The 25,676-nt window shown below is 46.6% G+C and overlaps 1 protein-coding gene across 2 annotated transcripts; it reads left to right on the top strand.

Moving 5' to 3' along the window:
* The first annotated feature begins 1,092 nt into the window (after positions 1-1,092).
* Positions 1,093-25,258, top strand: tmem198aa (transmembrane protein 198aa). Of its 2 annotated transcripts, none has more exons than XM_076040064.1 (7): positions 1,093-1,204; positions 13,677-13,925; positions 17,536-17,774; positions 17,933-18,145; positions 19,671-19,794; positions 23,411-23,724; positions 24,685-25,258. In XM_076040064.1, the coding sequence occupies exons 2-7, from the start codon at positions 13,787-13,789 to the stop codon at positions 24,835-24,837; spliced, it is 1,182 nt and encodes a 393-aa protein (XP_075896179.1). In that variant the 5' UTR covers positions 1,093-1,204; positions 13,677-13,786; the 3' UTR covers positions 24,838-25,258. The 2 variants fall into 2 exon arrangements, with proteins under 2 accessions (XP_075896179.1, XP_075896180.1); XM_076040065.1 differs by having other exon boundaries at positions 1,108-1,204; positions 13,681-13,925.
* The last annotated feature ends 418 nt before the right edge of the window (positions 25,259-25,676 follow it).

Below are 25,676 nucleotides of genomic sequence, written 5' to 3'. Positions count from 1 at the left end.
CTGAACGCGCAGCTGCTTCTTGACACACAGGTGGCCGCTGCTGACCGAGAGCTGTCCGCGGTGCTGAAGAGCAAGGCGGGCGCGCGGGTGGGAGAAACAGGAAGCAGCTGAGCCAATTCGCTGAGGAGGTAGGTGCGTGCGTGTGCGTGTGCGTGTGCGTTTTCTTCATTCCTCATGAAGCAAACGGTCATGTTTATTTCCGTCGCCTGATCAGGTGTTTTTGACAGAGAGAGGCTACTTGTGTGGGAAGTTGTGCTGTTTGAAGATTTCACAACGGTGTTGATGATGTTGGGGGGGTCGATGTCCAAAAACAACCATTCAATTAACTAAAAAAAAAAAAAAATATGTCGAAGAGGGGGGGAGAATGAACGCAACCCCTCATCAACCGTCTCCCGTATTTTGCATCGTATTCTGATCACACAAAAGCCCTCCCTGAGAAATCCCCCCCCCCCCCCCACCCCCCCGTTCCTCGCGCTCTCCTCGGGTCGAACCCCCGTTCCTTCACCCTCCCAGACGACGACGGCGAAGACAACAACATTTGGCCACGAGTCACCCGTAGCTCTTTCGTCCCCGCATGAATAGCTCGCCTCCCAATCCCATCCACCCCCACCTCTCCCCGCTGCGGGAATGGTTTAACCCGTTGTCCACGGCGAGCACAAAGGAAGAGCGCGACACACACACACACACACACACACACAAACACACACAGCCGCTATAGCGTGATGTAAACATGACATAGAGGAGGAGGAGGTGGTGGTGGGAAAAAAATACCCCGTAAGACAAGCTTGTTGCGTTTGCTCCATATTTCCCCCCCCCCCCCCCCCCCCCCCCCACCTCTTTCAATATTACATGAGGTTTGTGGCGAACAACGGCGCGTCTGTCTGGGAGGAGAAGAAGAAGAAGAAGAAGAAGAAGAAGAAAGGCAGCAAAGTGAAAGACTGAAGCCAAGAGTGGAGGAGGAAGAGGAGGAGGGGAAGAGGAGTTGAGCAGTGTCACATCTTCAAGCTTTCGGGCTTCACTGGAGTTGCTAGCAGTTGCCTTTTTTTTTTTCTTTTTTTTTTTTATCGGAGCTATCGCCTCCCCCCCCCCAGCCCCACACCCCCAAGTTGACCCAGCAGCCAAGTGAGGAGCCTTTGTGTTTCCTCCCTCGCTCAGGACGCGGCCATGGCCAAAGAGACGCGGCTAACGTGTCGAAATATGTGAGGTGAGCCGAGTTTTCTTTGTTTCTCCGTGGAATCAGTGAGGCTCTAGCGACGGAAATGCGGCGCGTGCCACCGGCTGAAGACCAACGGCGGGAACCATCCTTTCTTCGGCTTTTTCCGCCACGGAACGAGCGCTCGGCGGTGCGAGGCGTTCGGACCGGAGAGGTTCACGCGAGCGAGCGAGCGAGCGGCGTTCCCTCGGCTCTTTTGTTTATTGCCCTCCGCTATTGTTTGCGAAAAACCGTCGCTTTAAGGTGGTGGGGGGGCGTTACGGCACCTCTCAGTGGACAGAATATCATATCAGCGGCCACATGGATCCGTTACGGCGTTGTGTGTGTACGTGTGTGTGTGTGTGTGTGTGTGTGTGTGTGTGTGTGTGCGTGAATTAAAGATTTAAGAGGCCATAAACTCGGGATGTGATGGCCGGCGTGCATAATTGGTTGGGACAGGGTGTAAATACAGGGGAACAAATTGATTTGCTGTCGCGCATAGTCACGTGCCCTGCCCCTAACAGTCCCCCTCTCAACCCTCAACAAAAATAAATAAATAAATAAATAATTGATTAAATGGATGAAAGAAATAAATCCCATCCGCGCCTTATCTGTCTGCACGTCAAGCAGTGACAGATATCAGCGGGATTTGGGGACACCACGGGACTTCATACACGTGCACAACAACACTGGGAGAGACATGGAGAACGGGTCCCTGTCTCCCACTGGAACCCTCTCCACCCCCCTCTCTTGTTATACATTAATAGCACATGAAACATGTTCATAATCAGTAGCTTGCCAGAGCACAGCAGGGTAAATGTGAACGGAGAGCCCTGCTGAGCAGTGAGTGCAGGTCTTCTCGCTGGATCTCTTTCTTTTACATCTTGCTCTTCTTTTGTTTAACATTCAACTGTTGTCCCCCTTTGCCACGTCGTGAAGCGCCGCGCTGAAACAGGGGAAAAGGCTCTGTGTGTATGTACACGTGTGCGTGTGTGTTCTCCTAGTTTAATCAGGTAACAGTAAATAGAGAGTAATTAAAATAAAGCATTTGACATAAATTAACATTTGTTAACCCCTCCATGCCTTGCGGGGTTTTTGTGTGGGAGACCATGTGTGCAAGAGCTGCGTGTGTGTGTGTGTGTGTGTGTGTGTGTGTAGCGAGCAAACGAGCAAATCAGCAGAGGGCTGCAGAATGAATTCAGTGTATTTTTGCTGTTCTCGTTCCACGGAGGGGCGAAACAGCAGGAGATACAAGGAGCTGGTTCTTCAAGCGTTTTGTTGTTTTCAGCCCCGTGTTTGCTTTGAGTTCCCTGCAACGATGCCACTGGACATCTTCAAAAGTGGGAGCTGATTTTTTTTTTAAAGTGAGATATTCTTCAAAGGGAAAAAAAAAAAGCAAAACAGATTTTAAAATATGGAAAAGAAGCTGTCACATAGTCGCTTACTGACTGTGCTTGGCTGCATGTTGCATTGAAGAATGCAGTGGCATCAACGCATGCTGTCTCACTCTTGCAATTATATCATATAAACCTCCTCTGCTGTTGTTGTTTTAATAATTTTGTTTCTGAAAACAGGATTATTATTTTTTTTTTAGCTTTATGCTGTTAATTGCTAAATACAAGCACTACGTTGTTCAGCAAATAAAAACATGTTTTTTCGTGCTGCCATTCAGACCAATTATTCGTACTTGAACATTGATTTTTATAAAAAGTTTTTTTTAAAAAAGGAGTAAGGTGTTCCTCAGACCCAATTAAAGCTCTGCCTTTTCAGTCAGTTTAAAAAGAAAACATTTTTAGCTTGAATTTCAAGACGGGATAATCAGTCATTTTATCTTCTAATTCAAAACGCAAAGCAGAGGCAAACTTACATGTTTAACACGTTGATAAATAACCCTTGTACTGTGGAAATAGCTGTTAATCAACACCCTTATTATCTCACGACTGAATAAGGCGACCTCACAGAGTTTCATTCATGCAGTCCACCGATTGCCTGTGTTGCTCCGAAGAAACCGTGCAGGGCTTTGACGGCAAGTTATGTAAGTGCTGTGAACATAAGACACGGGGGCTTTTTGTCTGGCAGACGAGTCTGAAACAGACTTCAGTGTGGAGGGAGCTTTAATGAAAAAGAGGAGGGACTGTGGGCGAAAGGGGCAGATGTTAAGGCAATGAATATTAAAACAGTGTGCAAGCGCTTTGAGATGACAAACACGCAAAGAGGAGAAGAAACGGGAGGAAATTGTATTTTCGGAAAGTGGAGCCAGACGTCTGGAGTCGGGGGAAAAAAACGCACGGTTTGGGGAAGTGGAGCGGAAAAGAGCGAGTGTGAACGAGGTGGGATAGAGAAAGGGGTAGAGTCGATCCTAATCCCATTAACGACACACCAGTGCTGCCCTTCCCACTGGCGGATGCACAGATGCACACGGGGGCAAACACGCGTGCGTGCAAACGTGCCGCCTCTCGGAGCAGGTCAGACGTGTTTTTGCTGTCGGTTTGCGCAGGCGGCCGCACCAACGATCGGACGGAACGATTTCCGTGTGCTAAATGTATAGTGGCCACACTGCACAGCCTGTTAAATGAGCACGGCATGAGGTTGGGAGGCCAGCTGGTCTGGCTGTGTATGAACCCCTTTGACTGTGTGCGTGTATCTGAGAGAGAGAGACAGAGAGAGAGAGAGAGAGAGAGAGAGAGAGAGACAGACAGAGAGAGACAGAGAGAGAGAGAGAGACAGACAGAGAGAGAGAGAGAGAGAGAGAGAGACAGACAGAGAGAGACAGAGACAGAGAGAGAGAGAGAGACAGCCTAACACTAATTTACAGGCGAAGGAGGCCTCTTTCAGCAAATTTCTGTGGGAACCATGACACATCTCTCTGAGGGTCAACAGCTTTACATCACTGCCAACAGGTGCAGGAACATGAAACCCTTTGGCTAAGACGGTTCGTACGCTTCGTATTCACAGCAAACTTCCGTGCAACGCTCTCGGCACTCAGAAAGAGAAACGGATCCGGGCGGAACTGCGGGACCCAATGCTCTGCAGAACACGAAGAGGGGGAGAAAAGGGCAAAGTGGTCGAAGGCAGCGGCGAGATAAATGATTTGGAAGGATGGAGGGGTGGGGGAGTGGAAAGATGGAGGGCGATGGCGAGTGAGCGGTAATCTGATGAAAGCCTCTTTACTCCTCTGCCACCTCACCTTCAGGCCACAAGCAATGACCAAGGCTTAGGAGGATCAATGCGGAGGCCGCCGACATGCAGACACACACACACACACACTCACACACACACACACACACACACCTCCCTCTTCACTCAGAGGGTGGCTTATGCGTCATCTTTTGCACACACCTGAGATCAGCGCGGAGTGAAGCAGGTAGCGCCACCTGGCTGCATGTGATGCTGGTCAGTTGGACTGATCCTTTGAAAAAGCGGCAGAAAGTCTACAGTTGTCCCTGGATCTCATTTTGTACGGTTTTTCCTTTGTGAGTGCCTCGTGGGCGGGCGTGCGAGAGGTCCTGAGGTCACAGAGACGCCTCAACAGACTCACGCTCAAAGAGAGAGAGGAAGGGCCGTGAAGGGAAAGTCAACGGCTCACATGAAAAAAACGACTCTCTCCGCATACAAACTCGCTCGACACGAGCAGCCCCGCCGACTCGAGGCCGAGGTAGTTTCCTTTCAAACGGGCGCCTCTGGCTTCGATTGATGGAGAAAAAAGGCAAAGGCGTGTGTGCAAGATGAGGCGCAGGGACGTTAAAGAGGTTATCTGGATGCAGATAAGGAAGTGAAGAAGTAGAGGGTGCGAGCCAATGTCTTTAAATTGCTTTACCTTCGTGACTGAACTTTGCTAAAAAAGCTAAAGCTTTTCCTTGAAACCTCAAGAAACCCCGTTTCTTTGAATGCAACTTTCCATAGCAAAATTAGCTCAATGATATTTCATGGTTTTCATCATTAGGTGTCAAGGATGTCGTTCCTTCACCAAGTTCTGTATGAAGCAAAATCAGTGTTTTCCTAAAGTCGAATAGAGCTAGATTTTGTACTTAGCCGTGTTATATAATGATGATAATGATAAATAATGGAATCTCGTGTTTGTAGAAGTGACAAAACACCGTGACTCAGTTTCTGTTCGCTGGTCGCTGTGTTTTCAGTCCAGCAGTCAGATATCGAAAGAAGCCACGTTGGTGGGTTCTTTTTTTCCCAAATGAAAAAACAAACAAACAAAAAATGCATCCAAGTGGTTATTATTAAAGTGACAGAGAAGAAAGTTCACTGTGTCGAGACTACTGAGTGTGCAGCCTGCAATAAAGGATGATATTATATGTGCAGTTTCCCCTGCAAGGGACTATCAAAGATTGATCCTGTTCCATTCATTAAGACGTCACATCCACTGAATGAATATTACGTAATATGCTTTCACGATTGGAAAAAAAACGGAAAGAAAAAAAAAAACCCTGAAAAAAATCAAACAAAAGTCATCGGTAATTTCCAAGCGAAGAATAACGCCTGTTACAGCGGCAGGAAGCGACGGCGGGCGCTCTGAATGCCGGTCGTTGGCGACATCTTTCTAATACCTATTATCAAAGCCAAGGACGTCCTCCCACATGTAAGAGAGGCTAGCGCTGTGTAAATGCTGTTATTTGGGGCCTATAGCTACGACGGCGCGGCACATTTCTCCAGCCGCTTCCGCGCTGATTATTGGAGCCGCTGCGTCGTTCTCCGGAATAAAGGGCGACCACGGTTTTAGAGCATCCCGACGCGGAGCTACAGTATATTTCTTTGATGTCGGGGTCTGCGCGAAATCCAAAGCGGATTCGGAATCTCTAAGTCTTGCTGCTTTTCCCGACAACACCCACACACACACCGTAGTAGTCTCCCCAGTGACAGATGGACTGGATGGAAACACAGTCATCCTGTTAGTAACCATGACATCAGCAACGCCGTTAGTCACCACCACATGCAAACTCTTAACCAGAGACTGCAGCGGGGGAGCGGAAGCAGAGGGTAACCGCAACGAGGCCGTCGCCGCCGCTTCATCTGGAATCACGGCCCTTAATGAATTCCCCGAGGAACTGCGGAATCTGATAGAGTGTTGGAAATTATTCCGTCCTGTTACAAGTCTGCGTTGTTTTTTTTTGTTTGTTTTTTTTTGCATGGTCACACAATCGGCTGTACTGATTTAGCCGCGTCTGAATCAGAGCAGAGTCCAATCTAAAGCAGTTCTCACTGGAGGCAGGGTAAGTACTGGTCTCATTGGGACATTGGATTTTTGGAAAGAGTCATTGAGATTTTCAAGAGGGCGACGTAAAAACGCTGTTAAAGCACAAACAGAGTGCATTTTCAACCAAAAAGATTTTCACACACTAGATACCGAAAAACCGAAAAACACAGATACCGTCAATAAAATGAGAATAAGAGAAAAAAAGGACAAAAAAAATACAAGCCTAATACTAAAAGATATTAATGCAGTCGTTCCCACAGACGGCACATCCTTCACCGTTTCACTGCTACATTAGATCACTGCGATTCTTTTCTCGCGTTCCCCTTGAACCTCGCTGCGTAGACGCTCGGACGCAAGCCGCTCACGGAGATCACCTCCTGCATTTGAACTCGCTGTCACAATCCGAATGTTGGACAGTGAAGGTCGTGCTGCGACGGCCACTCGGACAAGCCCCGCCCACAATCAGCAGCCTAAAATTAGCAGCAACCTGCTAACGTGCAGGGGGAAGGATGTGATAGCTCATTAATAGCTTTAGCGGCATTATCGGGATCCATCGCCTCAAGTTTAACCTTGAGCCAATCAGGCTTAGTCGTCACACTGGCCCACTGAACTGTCACCCAGTTCGTCCTGGCATCGCTTGCAACCGTCTCGTGGCGTTTTCGAGCAAAGGCGATGAGCTCAATTTTTCAGTGAAGGATAGAAACGCGAGCCGGACAGTGCGGGGAAATAAAAAGCTCTGTGGTCTGTTTCTAATCTGCGGTGATGTCAACAGTTTCTGGAAAGCATCTCTGCTTTCAACAGTGTGAGCGGGATTCCCGAGGACCGAGAGCCTGTGAAATAAACTTGTCACGACTGAAGGCGTTCAAATTTTTTCGATTTGAATATTTTAACAAAAAAAAAACTGCACAACTTCTCTCAGATTGAAAATAAGATCGCCCGGAAATGTTGCTGCAACTCCAGTCACGGATTTATAAACCGGAAAATAAACATTTTACTATGCAGAAAATCATGCATATGAAAGCCAGTGTGCGATTTCCGCCCTCATTTCCGCCCCGTGTTTATTAAACTCGTGTGTGATGAGATACATTTCCGCCAGTGTCTCCCTCCCTTCCCTCCTTCTCTCTCTCTCTCCTCCTGCCTTCCAACCGCTCCACCCAGGAGAGAGCGCCGTGCCCTCGTTCTGGCGACGGGACTCTGTCGCCCCGACGCTCAGCGTGGCGCTTCTGCAATATTAACGCCGGCACACATTACGCGCGCACCTAAGGGATGCGCAAACACGTCTGGCAAACACTTTCGAAGCCCTCCGTCGCATTCTGTTTCAGTGGCAAGCAGTTTGGCCGTATCGTCGGCGGGTCGGGAAAGTTTAGCTCGCAGCGTGTTTGAGGAGGGAAAAGCGCTTGCAGCCAGGGTTGTGTGCACACTTCAGAGCAAAAATCTGGCTACCAAATTTGTGTTTTTCATTTTTTTTTTTTTAGAGATCAGACTTGTCTATTTTTGGGGGGGAGGTTTTGGATTGCATTTCAAAACTAGAAAAACTTACTGATGCAAGTGTAAACCTGTAAAGCAACTGACGATTCGGGACCCTTCAGGATTCTCCCCCACTGGGAGGAAGTTGCGAGCCGACTTTTAACAGCACGTACAATTCCAAGGCCGCCGCTTGAAACGAGGCAAAGCCGACGGGGGGGAAAAAAGCCTCGCTGCAGTGTTGGCAGAGTTCAGATTTGATCTGCGACCCCAGACCGTGCGCTCATCGGGAGGAGAGGCGGAAACAGGAGCCCAAACTCCCAAGCGCAGAGAAAAGGTTATTACGCTGCCGCTGCTCTTGATATGTGACCGCCGGCTCGCAAGCGAGGCCGAAGCAGAAGCGAACCGTCGCCTGAACTGTGATTTTGTGTCAGCGGCGCTGCGCCCGTGATTTACTCTTGTCAGAAAAAAAAAAAGAAAACGGGTTCCCGCGCCGTCGCCGCAGTGAGAGAAACGCCGCCACCTCATCCGTCCTCCGCCCGCGTCGTCGTAGTCCGGTCACTTTGTCACAGGGCTCCGCGGTTGAGGTAACACTTGCCCAGATTTATGACTTAAGTTTAGTCCAGGGCAGAGGAACCAAGCGGCTGAAATCGTTTACCCCGAAAGAAATGGATTGGGGTCATTTCCTATTGCGCACCTCGCAGCAAATAATGTTTTTTTTTCTTTTTTTTTAAGACTCCAGAACAGCGACCTTTAAGAGTATTACTGTCGTAGCTCACCACAAAGGAACCACAGTGCTGCGCGGCGCTCCTCACTGTCGATGTGTCTCACGTGCATACTTTTCAATCTAAAGACATTGTTAGGATGCCAAGCAGCCAGTCCCCGGGAATGGCTGCTTGGCATCTGTCAAGCAAAAATAACCATTTTGTTCCCATTCAAAGCACAGGCTGGGTTTCTGCCACTGGTTTTTATGAGGGAGGGAGTCTTGCAACTTAAAGTGTGCTGGAAACATGAAATCTAGGCGGGGCGTGGCGTGCGGCAGGAAGTCAAGGAGGTCTTTGACTTTTTACAAGTTGAAAAGTTGCTGGGACATGGCAAGCAAACTGTTTAGCGCATGCACACACACACACACACACACACACACACACACACACACACACACACACACACACACACACACACACACACACACACACTCGCACGCACACACACACTCTCAGACCATCGCTGGATTGGCCAGCACTAGCGCAACAGAAAGCCCAATTATACAAGTCAGATTGAATCTAAATCCTCCAAATGTTTTTGCGCATCTCACAAACAGCCGGGGAAGCGCGCTTTGATGCGCGCTTTGTTCTTCTGCTTGCAACAACCACGTCATCTTACAACACTGTCCTCCAACAACAACATGACGGAAACCTCAGCTTTGCTCTCGTGTTTTTGTTTGGTTTTATCGTTTCATACGTTTTCTTCACAACCAGGGCGAAAACCTGGTCTCTCCCCATGCCGAGGCTGCAAATCTATTGGCTAGCAAAACTGTGCAGATTGCTAGATGTGTGGGCGTGAGGATAAAGACATTACGACTGCTTCATTCACGGTACAAATGGTTTAAAAATCTAATCAGCCCTCTGCAGTGAATGAGCCAGTTCACTCCAAGGCACCGGCACCACTGATCACACACGTAGGGTCGTTTCAATGGTAACGCGTGGCTCACTCCACTTAGATTTTCATTTAAAAAAAATAATAATAATAATCCTACGTATCAAGAACGAGACTATTTTTGGACAATCCGCTCTCGGTTCTCTCAGATGCGTCTGTGAATGACAAAGAGACGCTGGCTGAACAGGGTCAAAGGTCAGAGCCGTCCATTGCCAGGGGCCCCAATCAAACCATCACGGGTTGGCTCTTAAAATGCACGCTCCCATGGCGACGAGCCCACGCCTCCCTCCCCCCCCCCCCCCCCGTCCCCTGTTTCATTTGCAGGGTCACTCAAATGCTGCCGGTTGTTCCGGCAACAGAGTAAACGTGACGTTGTTGCATAATATGTTGTTTTTCTTGCTTCGGACGGTATTGGTGATGCAAGTACTCGGGGACGCAGTCACACTGTGAATGAGGCACAGAGCAGAGGTCACAACACAACACAGTATGAAACCTCCGGCCATTAAAACGCACCAAAAATGCGAGTTGCAACGAGTAATAAATTGTACTTGGATTTTTTTTTATCCTCACTCTTCATCTATTTCATACGTTATTTATTGTTTGTTTGCGTTGAAGGGAAAATAATGCACGTCCTCCTTTGAACGCAGTTACCGCAATCTGAAAATGACTCCGGCGTATACGACACACTGGAATGGAGTCAAAAGAACATTATAAACGAGTGGAGAATTTCTCAGCACTGCGGCTCTGATGGAGCAAAAAAAAAAAATTAAGGAAAGTAAACAAAAAAAAAAAAAACATGGATAGATGTTGCCCACAGTATTAAACTGAAAAATCAAACCCGGCTGCCAGGGAGCTGGGAAGGGACTTATTCCTCCGCCGAAATGGCCCGTCGAAAAATGAAAAAAAAAAGAAAAAGGAGAAGGAAATGATAAAATACAGCCAGCTTTGGGAAACAAATCCTTTGAACAAACTTTCAACATCATTATTTTTTTTGGTTAGCGCCTCCAAGTCAGGCACCCGTGGTGGAGCGAAGCTGTACGCTGCACAATCCGTTTCGCCTCTGCAGTCTGACAGTGCTGAACTGAAAAATCCTATCTCTGCTCTTCAGGTTCCTGACAAACTGCACAGAATACTGATGCTAATGTGTTTTGGTATTTTTCTCCCACCAACAATGTTACTGAAGGAATTGAAAAGAAGTAAATGCTGCTTTTTTTTTCCTTCTTTTTTTTTAACCCGGGATTTTTATGAATTTTAACCATGAATCATTAATGGAAACACTAAATAACCAAAATGCAAAAACCTTGCAATATACTGTTTGTAGCTCATAGGTATCTATTGAAAGTACAAAGCGTTCAAGCTCCCTCTGATAAAGCTAATTAGCTGTTCGCCAACCCAGGACTTATCTCACAGGATGGACCGTATGCACAAGGAAAATGGCGAAAAGTAGCTGAAAGGTCATTGCATCTCATATGAAAAGATGTAGATGACAGAAGAAAGAACAGAGAAACGCAGTCAGGCAGCCCCGTGAGTCCTGTGAATCTGATAAAAGGGTTTAAAAAGCAATTAAAGCGAGCCGCTGACGTCATGTCTCACTGACACTGAGGAGACTTTCAGCAAATATTCCTTGAGATAAGCATGATTACACAGCGCCTTTAGTTATTGTTGTGACGTGATTGATGGCAAATTTGGCCATTTGGTTTCCCAGGTAGATGTTTCACATTAGCCTTGCCATTCACTTTTCAGTTAATGGTTTTTGCAGAGCCAGCAAGTGGCACGTCACCAAGTTTTGGAAGTAACGGAAGTAACATTTATGAGTTTGACAATTATGCACTTTATCACGTTTAAAGTGAGCAAACAACATCAGCCTCACAATCAAGTCTGCATGAACATAGTTCAACCTCAATTCACCTGACTAATACCTGACGTCAGTACGCTCCAGTCGGTCCTTGCGTTCCAAACCTGAGTTGTTGGGTTGCTCAACTTTGAAATGGCCCCTCCCCCTAAAATTAAGTCGGTCATCATGCTTCAATAGGGTTTAAGTTAGGCTTGTCATTGTGCTTGGATATGTTGTCCCACTGTGGCGTATTTCATTGTGCTTTGCTCTTTTTTTTTGATTGTGTTCATACGTGGATGTGTGCTAATTGTACTAAGCCCTGCAATGAATACTGGCATCACAATTATAAAGGTAAATAAACAAGTAAAGTCAGATTGGTCTGGATTGCATCCAGGCTTGAAAGACCAGGAGGACAGTAGCAGGTTTTTGAGTTGCATTCATGTCAGGAGTGAAAAGCAGACAAAAAAAAACCTCGCTGCTGCTGCTCAGGTGCTTTCACTTCACGGTATAATGGCCGGAGTCCCCCGCAGTACCTTTGCCACTGGACGGAGAGGCGGACTGCTTACACAGCCGCTAATGCAGTTAAAAGTCCATTCAAGTTGCCAGTTAGTGTATAATGGCGCTGACATCAGGGAGCTTTCTCGAGAGAGAGATAAAGAAGATGGAAACAAGCCTTTACACACACACACACACACACACACACACACACAAACACACACACACAGTCATTTATCTGGCCAGCTCAGGACAGTGGACATAGAAGTGCCTCCTGGGGACCACCCTTTCTAAATGACACACATACACACACAAACACACCTCACCACCTTTAACAGCTCCAGAAAGAGGCATCAGAGACAGTCTGCCCACCTTTTACGTTACTTTTTTAATAAAAAAAAATAATAAAAAAATACTCCAGTGCTTCAGTATTCTCATGTTGTGCTTTTATTTCCGTCCCTGTAAAAAAAAAAAAAAAAAAGAAAAGTGAAACGGAAGCTGCTTTGATCACCTTTATTAGCTAATGGCACTGATGCTCTCAGACAAAAGCGTGGCGGCACATTTTAATCTCCTCCCTGTGGAGTCAGGATTGAACTCTCTGCGCCGACAGTCCGCAGAGAGAACACACACCTAAATGATCTTCCTGTGGGTTCTGGGGACCCAGAGGAGGCACCGGGTTCAATTAGGAAAAGGAGTCGTCAATACTGGACTTTATCATCCAAATGGCGCTGCTTTGCATAACGCCTCATTATATGCAGGAGGCTTTTGCGCGGGGAACGCACACACTGTGCAAAATGAATTGTGACATCAGCGGTTACTCAACGCAGGGCGTCTAATAGCATAAGCCCTTTGGCAACATTTACAGATTGAAAGGCTAATACGGCATCTTGCTAATTAAATATATTAGCGATAGCGCTGTAACGCCAGTTATGTCGTATTAATCATGCGTCGCGAGCTTCCGTGTAAACACTCAAATAAATTGCCTTCGCTGCAATTCCTTCCAGTGAAGGTCACCTGTTCATCACTGGGCCAATGGATAGAGACAAACCAGTTTTTCACACCTGTTTGACCGTCCATCTCACTCAACCCGCGTGTCTTTGGACCGCGGGAAGAAGCCGGAGTGCCGAGAGAGAACCCACTGGGGAAACACGCAAACTCTTCGGCTCTCATAACTCACAACTCTGGCTCGTGTCGTCGCATTCAGAGTCGGGATTTCCATCGATTTAGGCAAAGACTCTCGATGTTACTGATCCTCAGGATGGTTTCACAACATGTGTAACTCTAGCCACGGTCAATAACTTTGTACCATTGTAATGACCTGTTAGTTTTGCAGCTCGACGGCACGAGAGCAGTGGATTAAGTGTCGGAATGTCAGCCTGGGAGTGGAGAATTTGAGCAACAGCAGGTCCAGTAAAGGTCAAGAAAGACAAAGGTGTTTCACGGTTTCGGATTTGGAGTCTCAGTGACGCTCCTGAGTCTGGGTTGAGCGCTTGGGTGTGATGCGTTTTTTGTTTGCCTGAGTGGAAAGTCTACGTCTCCGCTACTTTCAGACTGCTTGGCGCGCTCTTTACATAGCATGGAAGTGGATGAAAATGCATCAATTATGCAGTTGTCTCATCTGCAGCTGTAATTGTCAGAGTGGTGATGTATGTTTCCCTTTTCCGTACTGCAACGCCTGCTTGCCGCTAGGTCAGCACTTGCAATAAGAAATCTATAATAACTTTCCCCTCCATGTTTTCTTCTCTCTCCCTCTCTCTCTCCCTCTCTCTCCCTCTCTCTCTCTCTCTCTTCCCCATTGTGCTCCCTCTCTCTCGACCACCTCTTTGTAGATAGACCCGTTTGAATGGCCGAGAGCCGCTGATCCAGTCCTCCATTCGCAAAGTCGCTCCCACCTTTCCGCCCTCCTGATCGTCCCCCCCCCCCCGAACCTTGGGTCACCATGACGTCCACCAGCCAGCTCCTGGGCCTGGGCGAGGAGGTGCTGCGGTGCGACCAGGAGATCGAGAGGCGATACGAGATCGTGCCCTCGGTCGTTTGCTCCATGTGCTGCCTCTTCGGGATCATCTACTGCTTCTTTGGTGAGTGATTCTCTGCGGATTATATTATTAATTTAAGAAGAGTCTGCTCCTGAAACCACAGTGTGTTTTTAACAGACACGCTGAGCTAGCCAGCAACCTGGAACTGCTAATTGGTGTCTTCAACGAAAACAAACATAATACTTGGCCGTCATCATCTTTTAATAATTCAGCGACTGGAAAAGTCTTGTGATAACCTTGAGAGTTGCCAGCAACAAAAAAAAACATAAGGTGCATATACTGATGTATGACATGTTTTTACTGGTATAGTGCAGGTGAAAGCAAGTAGCCCTGAAATATCGATGTTTTTCTTTGGAGTGTAAGTGCAGGTTCATTCCGCTCTGCCGCTGTGTCATATTATTGATTGAAGAGCAGTAACGAGTGGCGGCCTTGCTACAGCCGCCACAGAGCCCTTATTTCTGCTCTGATCGGAGACAGCGTTTGCCCGGTTGATTATTCAGAACAGAAAATACCGAGCCTCGCTCGCTCCGCGCTCTCTTTTCTTTTTGTTCGGCCCCCGACTCAAGGTGGAATGACGCTCCCGCCGCCTCGCTTTGTCAGACTGCACCACCAGGAGTGTTGGAGGCTCAGCTTTAATGAGTTTGAATGTAAAGTCATTGCAGAATGGGGAATCGATAAATAATTGGAGAGAGAAAGTGATCCGACGAAACGGTTACAAGCCTCTCACATTATGGACTTGTCCCGTTCTCTCAGAAATTGAGAGATTAAACATTTGATTTCCTCTTGTGCAGAGTAAGATTAGCCAATGTCTATACGCAGACCCGCAGTGGTAGCCATGTATTACCGCATAATTACTTTCAATTTTACTGCTTTGCTTTAGCGGCGCGTCTGTGCCATTGTTCACTGCCTTTCTTCTTGCTGCAACTCTTTGAAATCATGTTTATTTGCAGTGAAAGGTTGCCAAAGACATTGAATGTGATTTATCTTTTGATTCCGCTTTTGCAAAGGAGAGTAAATGAATGTGTGGACTTGACCAGCAGTGTATGAAAGAATTGCCACTGCCTTGATTTGCTTTTAATTAGTCAAAAACATTTTCACACAGTTTTTTCCACATCCAGGCACTCGATTAAAAATATATCCAAGAACAGTTTCCAAGGTGTTCTTATGAATAAAATGGCCACACCATGCAGTCAGTCAGTAGTCAGCCACTGTCTTTAATAACATATACATTTTGGACACTGCTGATAGGGCTTTTTCATATAAAATTAAATGCACCGTAAGATTTTCAAGACCGCCAAGCACGGGGGAAAACATGTCAATTTGAAAAGAAAACGAGGCAGTTTTATGTCATATAAATGCAAACTTGTCATGCAAATAAAAACATACACTGTAATAATTTTGGGAAACCAACCATGCTGTTTTTGAATGAATATTGATGCATGTGTGGCCAGCATTCAAATAGACAGGCAGGCAGTTGCTGAAGCATGGCGAGCGGCATTAACATTCACTGTATATATGTCCCGCTAAAGCATCAGCGGCGTCACTCCCTGCATTACAAATAGGCTGCCTGACAACTTTATTCTGCAAAGTTGGCAGTGGGCGAAGCCGACCAGAGCTGCAGCCCTGCAACGAAAAAGGAGGGGAAGAAATGTTGGCAAGATGGCAAATATTCAGAATGATTCAACGGAGCCGCTGGAAGAAAATGAAAGATGAGGAGTCGATTGTGCTAATCAGCTTTGGCTTCACTCTTCAAAGTGCTGCATGTTGATGCTTTTTTTTTTTTGTTTTTGTTTTTTGTTGGCGCCTCAACTGGCAAACCTTTAGGGAGCCAAGGTTATTAAATTGTTTTAGAAAAACATACATGCTTCCAAAAGATTAACATCGTATCAATATGTTGCGCCTAATTGACTTGACTTGAGTTTATGGGCATTTGGCTGGTGTCCAAAAAAAAAAAACACAACGTTCCGAACCGCATCTCAGCCCTCTCCGCTTTGACCGCAGCTCTGCGTCTTGTCGGGATTTCTCACGTTTGAATAACTGAAAGAAGAAGACAGTCCCGCTGCTGGTCAGCAGGGGGAAACGATCCTCCCCGCTGACTGACGCAGGTAGAACCAGGTTCAGCCCTGGCGTCGTAGGGGGAAAAGGTTAGCTGTCACTAATTTGACCCAGAAAAACACGCATTTGTGAAGAGAGAGAGCGAGATGATGATGAGTGATGTTATGAGAACAAGATGGGTGAAACAAAGAGGGGGAGGCAGGGAATAAAACGGGGGGCGGGGGGGAGGTAGCAGCGGGCGCGAGGGAGACGGGAGCTGGAAACGCCAGAGTGAACAGATGGGATGGAGGGTTTGATGGCTTAAAGAGAATAAGGGAGGCATCAGGGAACAAAAGAGGGAGTTGGAAGGGAAAAGGAACAATGGAGGGTTAGAAAGCAGTCGCCGCTGATTCAGGAGAGGCGGAGGGCAACGAGGGTGGACCGAAGGGGAAAAGTGGAGGAGCGGGAGAGATGGGACTCGTTCGTCTGACCCGGAGGGCAAAATTAAAGAGCGATGCCGCGAATGAGTGAAGACCAGCTGACCAGTCACATGTTGAGACACTCTGAAGAAAAGATGCAGCGGTTAGAGTCGCACTCAATGCAACGCCGTGTTACAGGGGGAGGCTGCGGCGAAATAGCACTGTGTAAGGGCCTGGTAGGGAGGGCGGAGGTGGAGGGAGGCAGATAAGAAAGCGCAACATAAATGAGGTAGAGTCACGAGGGAAGGGTCGAGGCGGCGGGTTGGACGAGGGGAAGAGTATTGTTTGGCTCAGCTGCGCAATGCCTGATTAGACAAAGATAACAATCTGATGCTGGTTCCCCTCGAGACATGGTCCAGTCGAAGAGAGAGAGAGAGAGAGAGGAGGAAGGAGCTGCGCAGGAAAGCAACAAAGAAAGAAAGAAAGAAAGAGAAAGGACTCCAAATTGACAAACAAGGAGCATCACAAAAACATTCTATTAATACTGCAGCATGTTGGAGATTCAATCGAGTATTCACAAATGTAAGGAAAAGTGTGTTAGAGAGAGAGAGAGAGAGAGAGAGAGGGAGAGAGAGGGAGAAAAGAAAAAAAAATCAAAACAAAGCAGGAGAGCAGCTGTTCCATTCAGCCGTCCTGTTGACTAATGAATGTGGCTGACCTTTTGTAATGCGATGATTATCATATTTCAGAGCCGCTTTTTTTTTCCCCTTGCAAAGGTGCATAGCCGCAGTCTATCTGCTCTTCCCATCCGCTTCCAATCAGCCGCGTGCCCTTCCGTGTCTGTGGGGACGCGGAGGTGGCAACAGGAAGTTGGCTGACTCTGTACCCTCATAATGAGTCCTCCCCCATAACAGCTCGCATTGACTGACTGCACATGACTTGTCAAACAAACAGCAGAAAATAGTACTTTTTTTTAGACAATGAACTAACTGGTAACTATATATAAATATACATATATGTAATATATATGCAATATGTATGCAACTGTAAGATTTCAATGTCACTTGTAATAAGGGATGAGCGCCTGCTAGGCAGTTGCTATAATGTGTGCGGCTCCTGTACAAAACAGCTGAGGATGCAGATGAAAGTGCTCCATAAACAAACAGCATGACGCTCACCCGTCGCGTTTCCCCCTGCAGGTTACCGATGCTTCAAGGCGGTGCTCTTCCTGACGGGCCTGATGTTCGGCTCCGTGGTCATCTTCATGCTGTGCTACAAGGAGCGGGTGATGGACACCCAGCTGAGCGTGGAGGCCTCGGTGGGCATCGGCCTGGGTATCGGCACCCTGTGCGGCCTGGTGACCATGCTGGTCCGCAGCGTGGGCCTCTTCATGGTGGGCCTGCTGCTCGGCCTGCTGGTGGGCGTGGCTTCGCTGGTGGTAAGGGGACGCGTATTTCTTCGTGACTTCCTATAGCGGTGTAGACGCAGCAGTGCGAAATAGAGATTCGCCGATGAATTTTAAGAAAATTCCTGCAGATGATTCAGATCATTTCTGGTATTTTCCCTCCATTGAAGTAAATCTTTTATTCTCATCAGGCTATGGAGGAGTTCTACCACCCCAAAACGGTGTGGGTGCCCCTGGGTATCCTGCTGGGCTCTGGCACCTTGTTTGCCGTGCTGACTCTCCAGTGGCAGCGCTGCTTCGTCACCTTCTCCACCGCCACCTTCGGCTCAGCCATCATCACCGTCACTGTGGATTACTTCATTGAGCTCTTTGCACTGGTCCACTACATCTATGAGAGGCTAAAGGTAAAGGATCACTTCCTGCTTTGATTTTGTCCATTTCCACAAAATAAGGGCGTGACAATTTCTTTCACGCTCGTTCGTCTTCTGTACGTTGAAAGAGTGATATAAGAGTGATATAAGTTTCGATTTTACCGTTGCTCTGCCTGCCAGAGTCTGATGGTGTGATTATATAGAAGTGAGGGACAGGCAGAGAGGTATGCTGATGAAAATGTGTTCTATCTATTGCTTTAGAGAGGGTGCATCGCCTTGATAGACGCTTCACCTTGGGCTAACAGTTTGCGGACTTTACAGACTTTCTTTTTTTTTTCAGCAATTGTACAACATTCAGATGGGCCAAAAGCTCTTTAATTGCTCAAACATTCTGCTTCACATTTTATTGAGAAATGAATGAATTCAAACAGAGTCTGAGCTGTCTACTTAGGTTCAATAACTCAAATGAAATAACTATGAAGACAAGGTTGAGCATCATGCCAATGCAAGACGAATAAAAGTGGTTCAATTCACGAAAAACTTCAGCTCTTCTGGAGGCAGATAAAGTGGGGTAAATATTTGAAAAATTGTTCTCCGCTGAACTCGTGTTTGGCACTGCTTTGTCCCATTCGGTTGCAGCCTTAAAGCCAAACGCTGCCGCATGTTGTGTTTTGACAGCGACTTCCTCTGTGCATGGAAAAATGCTTTTCCATCAGCCTGGGAATCTCTCGGTTTGTGTGTGAAAGCACTCAGAACCTTTCTGCCCTTTATTGACGACCTTAAAATGTATAAAGTATAAGGAGGGTGGACAAAAAGCCATTACATACCGTGTTAGCAGAAGGCTCTGGGCCATCTGCACCATCGGAATACCAAGCAGGGATGAAAGTTGTTGCTCCCACAACCACGGCGGCGCGGAGTCAGTCCAAAGTCGGGCGCCAGTGCTGTGCTCTGCCATCTATAACCGCGGCGCCCTCTTGCAGATTATTCCCCGTTGTTTTTCTTTCGCGTCACACAGCTCGCCAATAATTGATGCAGGCACTCATTCAATTTGTCACAGTCCATCCTAGGTTGGATTTGACGTGAATTCACTTCTCAGCGTTCATCGACTTTTAAACGCGCATGCAAGATCTTGACTTGTTTGCTGAGGACTGAATAAAAAGCAGCTTTTCACACAAACTCATCTGCATTCGACATTCGTTGACACTGAGCCTTCATACTGACAGCTGGAGCTGCGGACAACACAACTCACTCTGTACATGGAGGGCAGAGGGTGAAACTACTCTGCAGCTAAAACTAGTTTTTATATGATGAGCATGAGCCAGGCCTTAATGAAGATCTGGACAAATTCATTTTCTTGAAATATTTGTGATGAGTTTTACATTGATGCTACATAATGCACACCTGCTGCTTGTTACACATGCTTGCCATTTAACCAACATACAACAAATATTAACCCATTAGCTTTTTTTTTTTTCAAGTGTTTTGTGCAAAGAAAATACCTAGAAAAAAAATTACAGAAGGAAAAAAAAAATAAACCAATGTTGTGATGTCTTTGAAGGTGGCACCAAAGAAGCCGGTGTGCTGGTTTACTTGGGTCATACTGGGAGTGTGGCCTGTTCTCGCCCTGCTCGGAGTCCTGATTCAGTGGAAAGTGACAGCGGAGGGATTCTCTCACACAGAGGGTAAGCAGCATACGCGCGCACACACACACACACACACACACACACACACACACACACACACACACACACACACTGAATAGCACAGAAGCAGAATGAAAAGTTACGCTGCAATGTCTCATAAATTATAAATACATTTTATTAACATATCTGATTATGCCAAGCGCTCCAGTGAGTAACTTCCTAAAATTACACCAAAATATGGAAGCAAATACAACGCCAGGCTGATGCATTCTTACAGAGGACAGGAGCGGATTTCAAGATTGCAGTTGAATCCAGGGACTCGTCCTTCATGTGAACGTTTCACGCGAGACGTTTTCATTCTGATGATAGGAGCAGAAAGCCGAGTAAAGAACAGTAAAAATGAAGGACCGCTTCACTCAGTGGTCTGTTTATCCAAAAAGATCATAAATTCTGGAGCGGTCAAAGGGAAACAGCAGGTAGAAGCTCACTGGCTGGTTTTCTTTTTCTCTGTCTTAACATCTCGCAGGGGAAAAACGCTGTGGGGCTTCTGAAGACTTGCTGGGGAAACTGTGAGGTTTTCACTTTGTTTTGGAGGTCAAGCAAAAAGAAAGAGAATCTGAAAGAGTTTATCTTTTTTTCTGGTGTGAGGAAGAGGTTCGCGTCAAAGGCATCAAGACAAAGAACCAGAACTCGATTATCAGATTCATCTTGATTTTCATGCAGTTTAATTAAACACAGATGAATTCACGAAAAAAAATAACAAACATTAAGAATTAATATTAATGCGCACTCAACTGCTGCCAAAATGAAGAGGCCTCTACTTCGACCTGGAACCTGGAAATGCCTGATGGGTATTTTGAGAAATGGGTGATTCAAGCGAGGTGGCTCTTGGCTCACTGTGTCCGGTCTTATGTAGGCCACAGCCGCCAGCTTCAGGCTGCAGCAGACTGGATCAGACCTCTTGCATGCTTCGCTTTACACCCTCAATATGCAGCACTCTTCTCTTACAGCGATAGACTATAAGCAAAAAGCCGAAATGGTCTTCACACTATCAGCTGAGACAACATTAATGCCATTGAAACACACACACACAAAAAAAGGACTGTTAAGTTTTATCAGCCGCTTTGTAACATGACGTTTAATTACAGGCAGATTAAATTTGTCCAATTGAAAGAAGCGTTGTAACCTCCAGGCGAAAAGCCACTTCAAGCTCGTCGAGCACACAGAATAATGATGAGCCTTGTTTCACTATTGATCTCACAAAGGTCAGTGTGAGTCTGTGCCATTTTATGAAGACTGGCTAATCTATGCTGATGATATTAAATGCACAGCTTTATTCACAGCCATACGCACTAGGAAAACAAGCCCTTGGAAGTGTTTCCACAACGGAATCTGCTGAAAGGGTTGTGCATTTTTGATATTATTTTCTTTGTTTTTTGATGAAAACGTCAACATCAGAGGCAACAGCGAAGTCTCATAAACAGAGAGAGGCAAACTGACAGAAATGCGCTGGCACGTAGTCAGTTATACAAAGACGTAAGACAGAAGAGAGGAAATTCAACAGTCAGTGCAGTCCCATGTTTGATCTTCGCTGCCTGTGAGAGGCGAGTCTCCTCTTAAAAAGACGTCACACATGGCCTCAAATAATGGGATTAAACGCCCAGAAGCCGTGGCTCCCAGTCAAAGGGTTGTGGGCAAACAGATCAGAGCAATCGTTTCAGTGCTATTTTAAAATGAAATAAATAAATAAGTAAATAAACTCTGCAACTGCATGTGGAGAGGGATCAGATTTTTGAAAATGCAGAGGGGCGTGGAGGCAGAGTACAGGGGGGAATTTTATGACACATTAAACCTAAATGGATTTTCGTTAAATGTCTTTGTAACTACCCACCTGAGTGCAAAGAATATAGCTGGTGTGAAATAGATGGTCGCAAGTTGCAACAAAGGCAAGTAAAGTCTCAGTCCAATAGCGTCACCACACATCACAATAACTGGCAATTTTCACAGGATAAAAATTTCGTGTTTTATTTTTGATGATGTGACAGTCATGCTGAGGCTGAGCTATTAGGAATTAGCATTCTTATATTCTATTCTACTCCACATCAGGGGGCCGCATACCTCTCTGTTTATTGTGCAGAGCCAATATTCCATTCATGTCCTCGCAGCCAAGGTCTGACCAATGCTGTCCCCACAAGGGTGGAAATATGAGAACTATACACACACACACACACACACACACACACACACACACACACACACGGAGGGAGTTAGACAGGCAGAGTGGCATTTTACCAGAAAAGCCTGAGGTGGGGTGAGCTGTGCTGAAGAAAAGGGGGTGTCATTAAGCAGTTTTCCTGGCAGATGGTGCCTTGTTAGCTGTGAGCAGGCAAAGAAACAACGACAAAACAGACACACACACACACACACACACACACACACACACACACACACACACACACACACACACACACGCGCGCGCGCGCGCGCGCGCACACTGCAGGTGTGATTGTGTCCGTGGTTAAAAAAAAAAAAAAGTCATCTTGTCAGAAAAATCCAGCAGGTTTGTGTAACATGGCAACATTTCCACCCCGTCGTGATGAAGATCAGAAGGACCACTGACTCCCGCATTGTGTGAAATTAGGGACATTTAGACGTAATCGCACGGGCCTTAAAGGGACCGAGTGGATTTGAGGCCTACCCTGCTGGCGCTCGGTGTGAGAGCAACACAAACACACTCACCCACAAACAGTATGTCGTTAGTCCGGGCAGCTCAGTGCGAGTGCAGCAAACAGTCAGTCTGCTGGGTGGACATGGGGAGTGAAGTCATGGACGTTAATGGTGGGCAATCCTGGGGGTTTTGGTATTGATCCGATACCAAGTAAATACAGGGATAGTATTGCTGATACCTTTTAGTTGGAATGTCATGGTCATTGAATCATTTTGTGATTTGTGTCTTCTGTTGACATAACAGATTGATTATGATCATGGTAAAATACAGGACAAAGGACAAAGATATTATTAAATAAACATGTTTTTAATTTTATGTTTGGTCCACACAATTGTTAAGGAAAAAGTCGCTAGTGCAAAATAACCAAAAAGAAACAATGTAACACAATGTAAACCTAATAATATCGGCAACGCAACAAAAACTACCTTCCATTACGTGTAGACAGTGCAGATGCGACTATCGATCTGATACTGATATCCACCATGGTATCAATAGTTGCTATACCAAGCACTGGCAAACTGCGGCCCGGGGGCCATATGCGGCCCTTTAAGCTTTTTAATCCGGCCTGCCAAACCTGGAGAAATTATATTAATAGTAACTAAGTCATGAAATAGCTGTATTTCATTGATATTTTTTCAGTGTATTAAGAGTCATTTCAATAAAGAGCGAAACACTGTGGGCCTTCAAACACAGGTATTTTGTTGTAACATTTTTGTTCATTTTCAGTTGACATTAATACACATCCCACAATATATTTATATCACACTCCATCTATCTGCTCCTGGTCCGGCCCCTCTATCAAATTTTAGAACCCTTTGTGAGTCAATTAACTTAGTCCATCAGAATTTACAATCCTTTTCAAAGGAGAGCTCCTGCCTTTTCACTCCCAGCCATGAACTTTTCCCTCGCCTGTCTTCTCGTCTCCAGTGATCCTGAGTCGGCAGCAGCGGAGGGTCCAGCTCATGCGCATCCGGCAGCGGGAGGAGCGGCTGAAGAAGGAGAAGGAGAACAAGAAGAAGAAGAAGCAGCGGCCGAACCCCAAGAGCGTCCAGAAGCAGAAGGCCAGCGCCCACCTCCACCACCACCCCCACCACCAGCAGTACCACCACCCGTCGGCCTCCCACCCCCATCACCAGGCGCAGAGCTCCCAGGTGCCCAAGGTGCCCCCTCCCCAGACCGAACCGGGCTACCACCGCAAGTCCAACCCCAAGAGGCGCTACGACGGAGACGTGCTGTCGCCGGTGAGACGCCACAGACACCTCAGACGGATAAATAAGCTAGAGGATCTGCAGTTCAAGAACATCAAGTACATTTTAATGAATGATTTGGAGGGAAAAAAAGCTTCTCAAAAGAAAAAAAAAACCAAACAACCCAAAATATAATATCTGACGCGCACACACTGCGTTGCTGTGTGGACTTTAAAGAAATATTCTCTGGGTTATTAATAGCCGTCCGATATTGCTTTCAATCTATTTTCGTTGTTGATTCATTTTCACAGCAATGCTTTGTATATTTCCCCCATTTCAACACCACTGCTTTTAAGTACCTTTAAATTCTTTTAACATTTAGGCCTTAGAATATAGTGCTAGTGTTATTTCAACTAAACCACAGCACTGAACAGATATATAGATAGATATATAGATAGATAGATAGATAGATAGATAGATAGATAGGTAGATACTGTAGATAGGTAGATAGATCTTTTTTCATGACCATTTCAGTGACAGTCTGTGTTTGCATTTTAGTCATAAAATGCATCATTTTTTTATTTTGTACATGTATTTAAAATGAAGTAATGCCTGTGTCACCTTCAGAATAAAACTGGGCTCAATTAGCACAGTTTGCTGTAAGAATTTCATGTGAGGTCATCATGCTTTCAGTTAATCATGTTTCAACCGTTTTAGGTGGGAATACTGACCTCCTGAAATCATCTTGTCAGATAATCAATCAAAAATAACATTAATATGAAGTTAGAGAAAGGACTAGGTGAGCTCCTGAGCCGTGCAGTGACTCTCAGGTCACTTGGGCAGCACACTCAGGCTGTTGAAGCTGCAATGATCCTCTCATGATGGATGGATGGACAAACGTCTCTCAAAATGCAAAAAAAAGAAAAAAAAACAACACCTCCTCCTTTCCTTAATCGAGTGTGGTTTTTTTTTTTGCTAATCTGTCGTCTTGCCCTCGTCTGTCTGCCCCTACAGAGCTACATCAGGAGCTTCCGGGACAGGCACACAGACAGACGAGCTTACTCCCACAACCGGATGATAAGTCGCACCCGCATGGGCGAACTCGACTACGACTGCGGCTCCCAAGTGCCCCTGACGGCACCCAGTGGGCCGCCCGTTCGCATCTGAAGGCACGCGTCCAGCCAGCCGAGCGAGCGCGCTTCCAGAACTCTCTCTTCCCCCTCCGCCACCGAAGTCTGAACTTCCTGTGCCAACTGAGCCCATCTGCCAAACAACGCACACGAGTTTGTCGGAGGATTGAAAAAAATAAATATATATATGAAAAGGCGGCGGATCCGCCCACTCACGGACGCGTCCGACTGGCCGGTTTGGACGCCGACGGTTGTTTTTCTAAAAGGCAGTGCAGTGGAATTCCCACACACCGCCTGCCTGTGACTCTTCAGACTCTTCTTTTACCAGACTGGAAATGGCAAAAAAAAACAGCTTTGTGGAATTAATTGGAACGTCAGCGTCAATCGTATATTTAGATATTTTCCTGACTGCTTCAAGCCGCGAGAGGTGATTTCCAACGGCAGTGCTGTCGAGGGGGGGGGGGATTGATGATTTTCAACGAGACGTTTCAGAGGAAAAACGCATCAAAGGTTTTTTTTTTTTTTCTTCTCTTCCTACGGAGTCAATGTAGCGCCGCCGCCGCCACCGCCGCCTTCAACCTCTCGGCCGTGTGTGTGTGTGTGTGTGTGTTTTGCGCTCCGGGGGCAATTAAAGGAAGGAAACGATTTGCTTCAAAGATTCCAGGGGAAGCGAGAGCTCGGAAGAGGGAACGGCGGCAACGCGGGGAGACGTAGTTAACGGCGGAAAGGCGGCGAGGCGGCCCCGCCTCCCGGCCCTTCTCCTCTGGTGAAAGGTCACCGCGAAAGGTCGCCAAGTCGAGTCATTTAAGCGCCGTCCCCGCCATTGTCTCCGCAGGGAATTCGCTCAGATTCCGCCGCTTCCCTCTTGGTCCCTCA

The sequence above is a fragment of the Nelusetta ayraudi genome, unplaced genomic scaffold (assembly GCF_046127955.1).
Source record: "Nelusetta ayraudi isolate G7.1 ecotype Tasmania unplaced genomic scaffold, CSIRO-AGI_Nayr_v1 ptg000060l, whole genome shotgun sequence".
Classification (NCBI taxonomy): domain Eukaryota; kingdom Metazoa; phylum Chordata; class Actinopteri; order Tetraodontiformes; family Monacanthidae; genus Nelusetta; species Nelusetta ayraudi.
The sequence above is the reverse complement of the archived record's forward strand: the minus strand, read 5'-3'. Positions and strand labels throughout refer to the sequence as shown.

Excerpts from the sequence above, each read along its gene's own strand:
- tmem198aa (XM_076040064.1), top strand. The coding sequence starts at position 13,787 with ATGACGTCCACCAGCCAGCTCCTGGGCCTGGGCGAGGAGGTGCTGCGG. Across the intron at positions 13,926-17,535 it reads GATCATCTACTGCTTCTTTG|GTTACCGATGCTTCAAGGCG; the intron begins GTGAGTGATTCT and ends TTCCCCCTGCAG. Across the intron at positions 19,795-23,410 it reads GGGATTCTCTCACACAGAGG|TGATCCTGAGTCGGCAGCAG; the intron begins GTAAGCAGCATA and ends TCTCGTCTCCAG.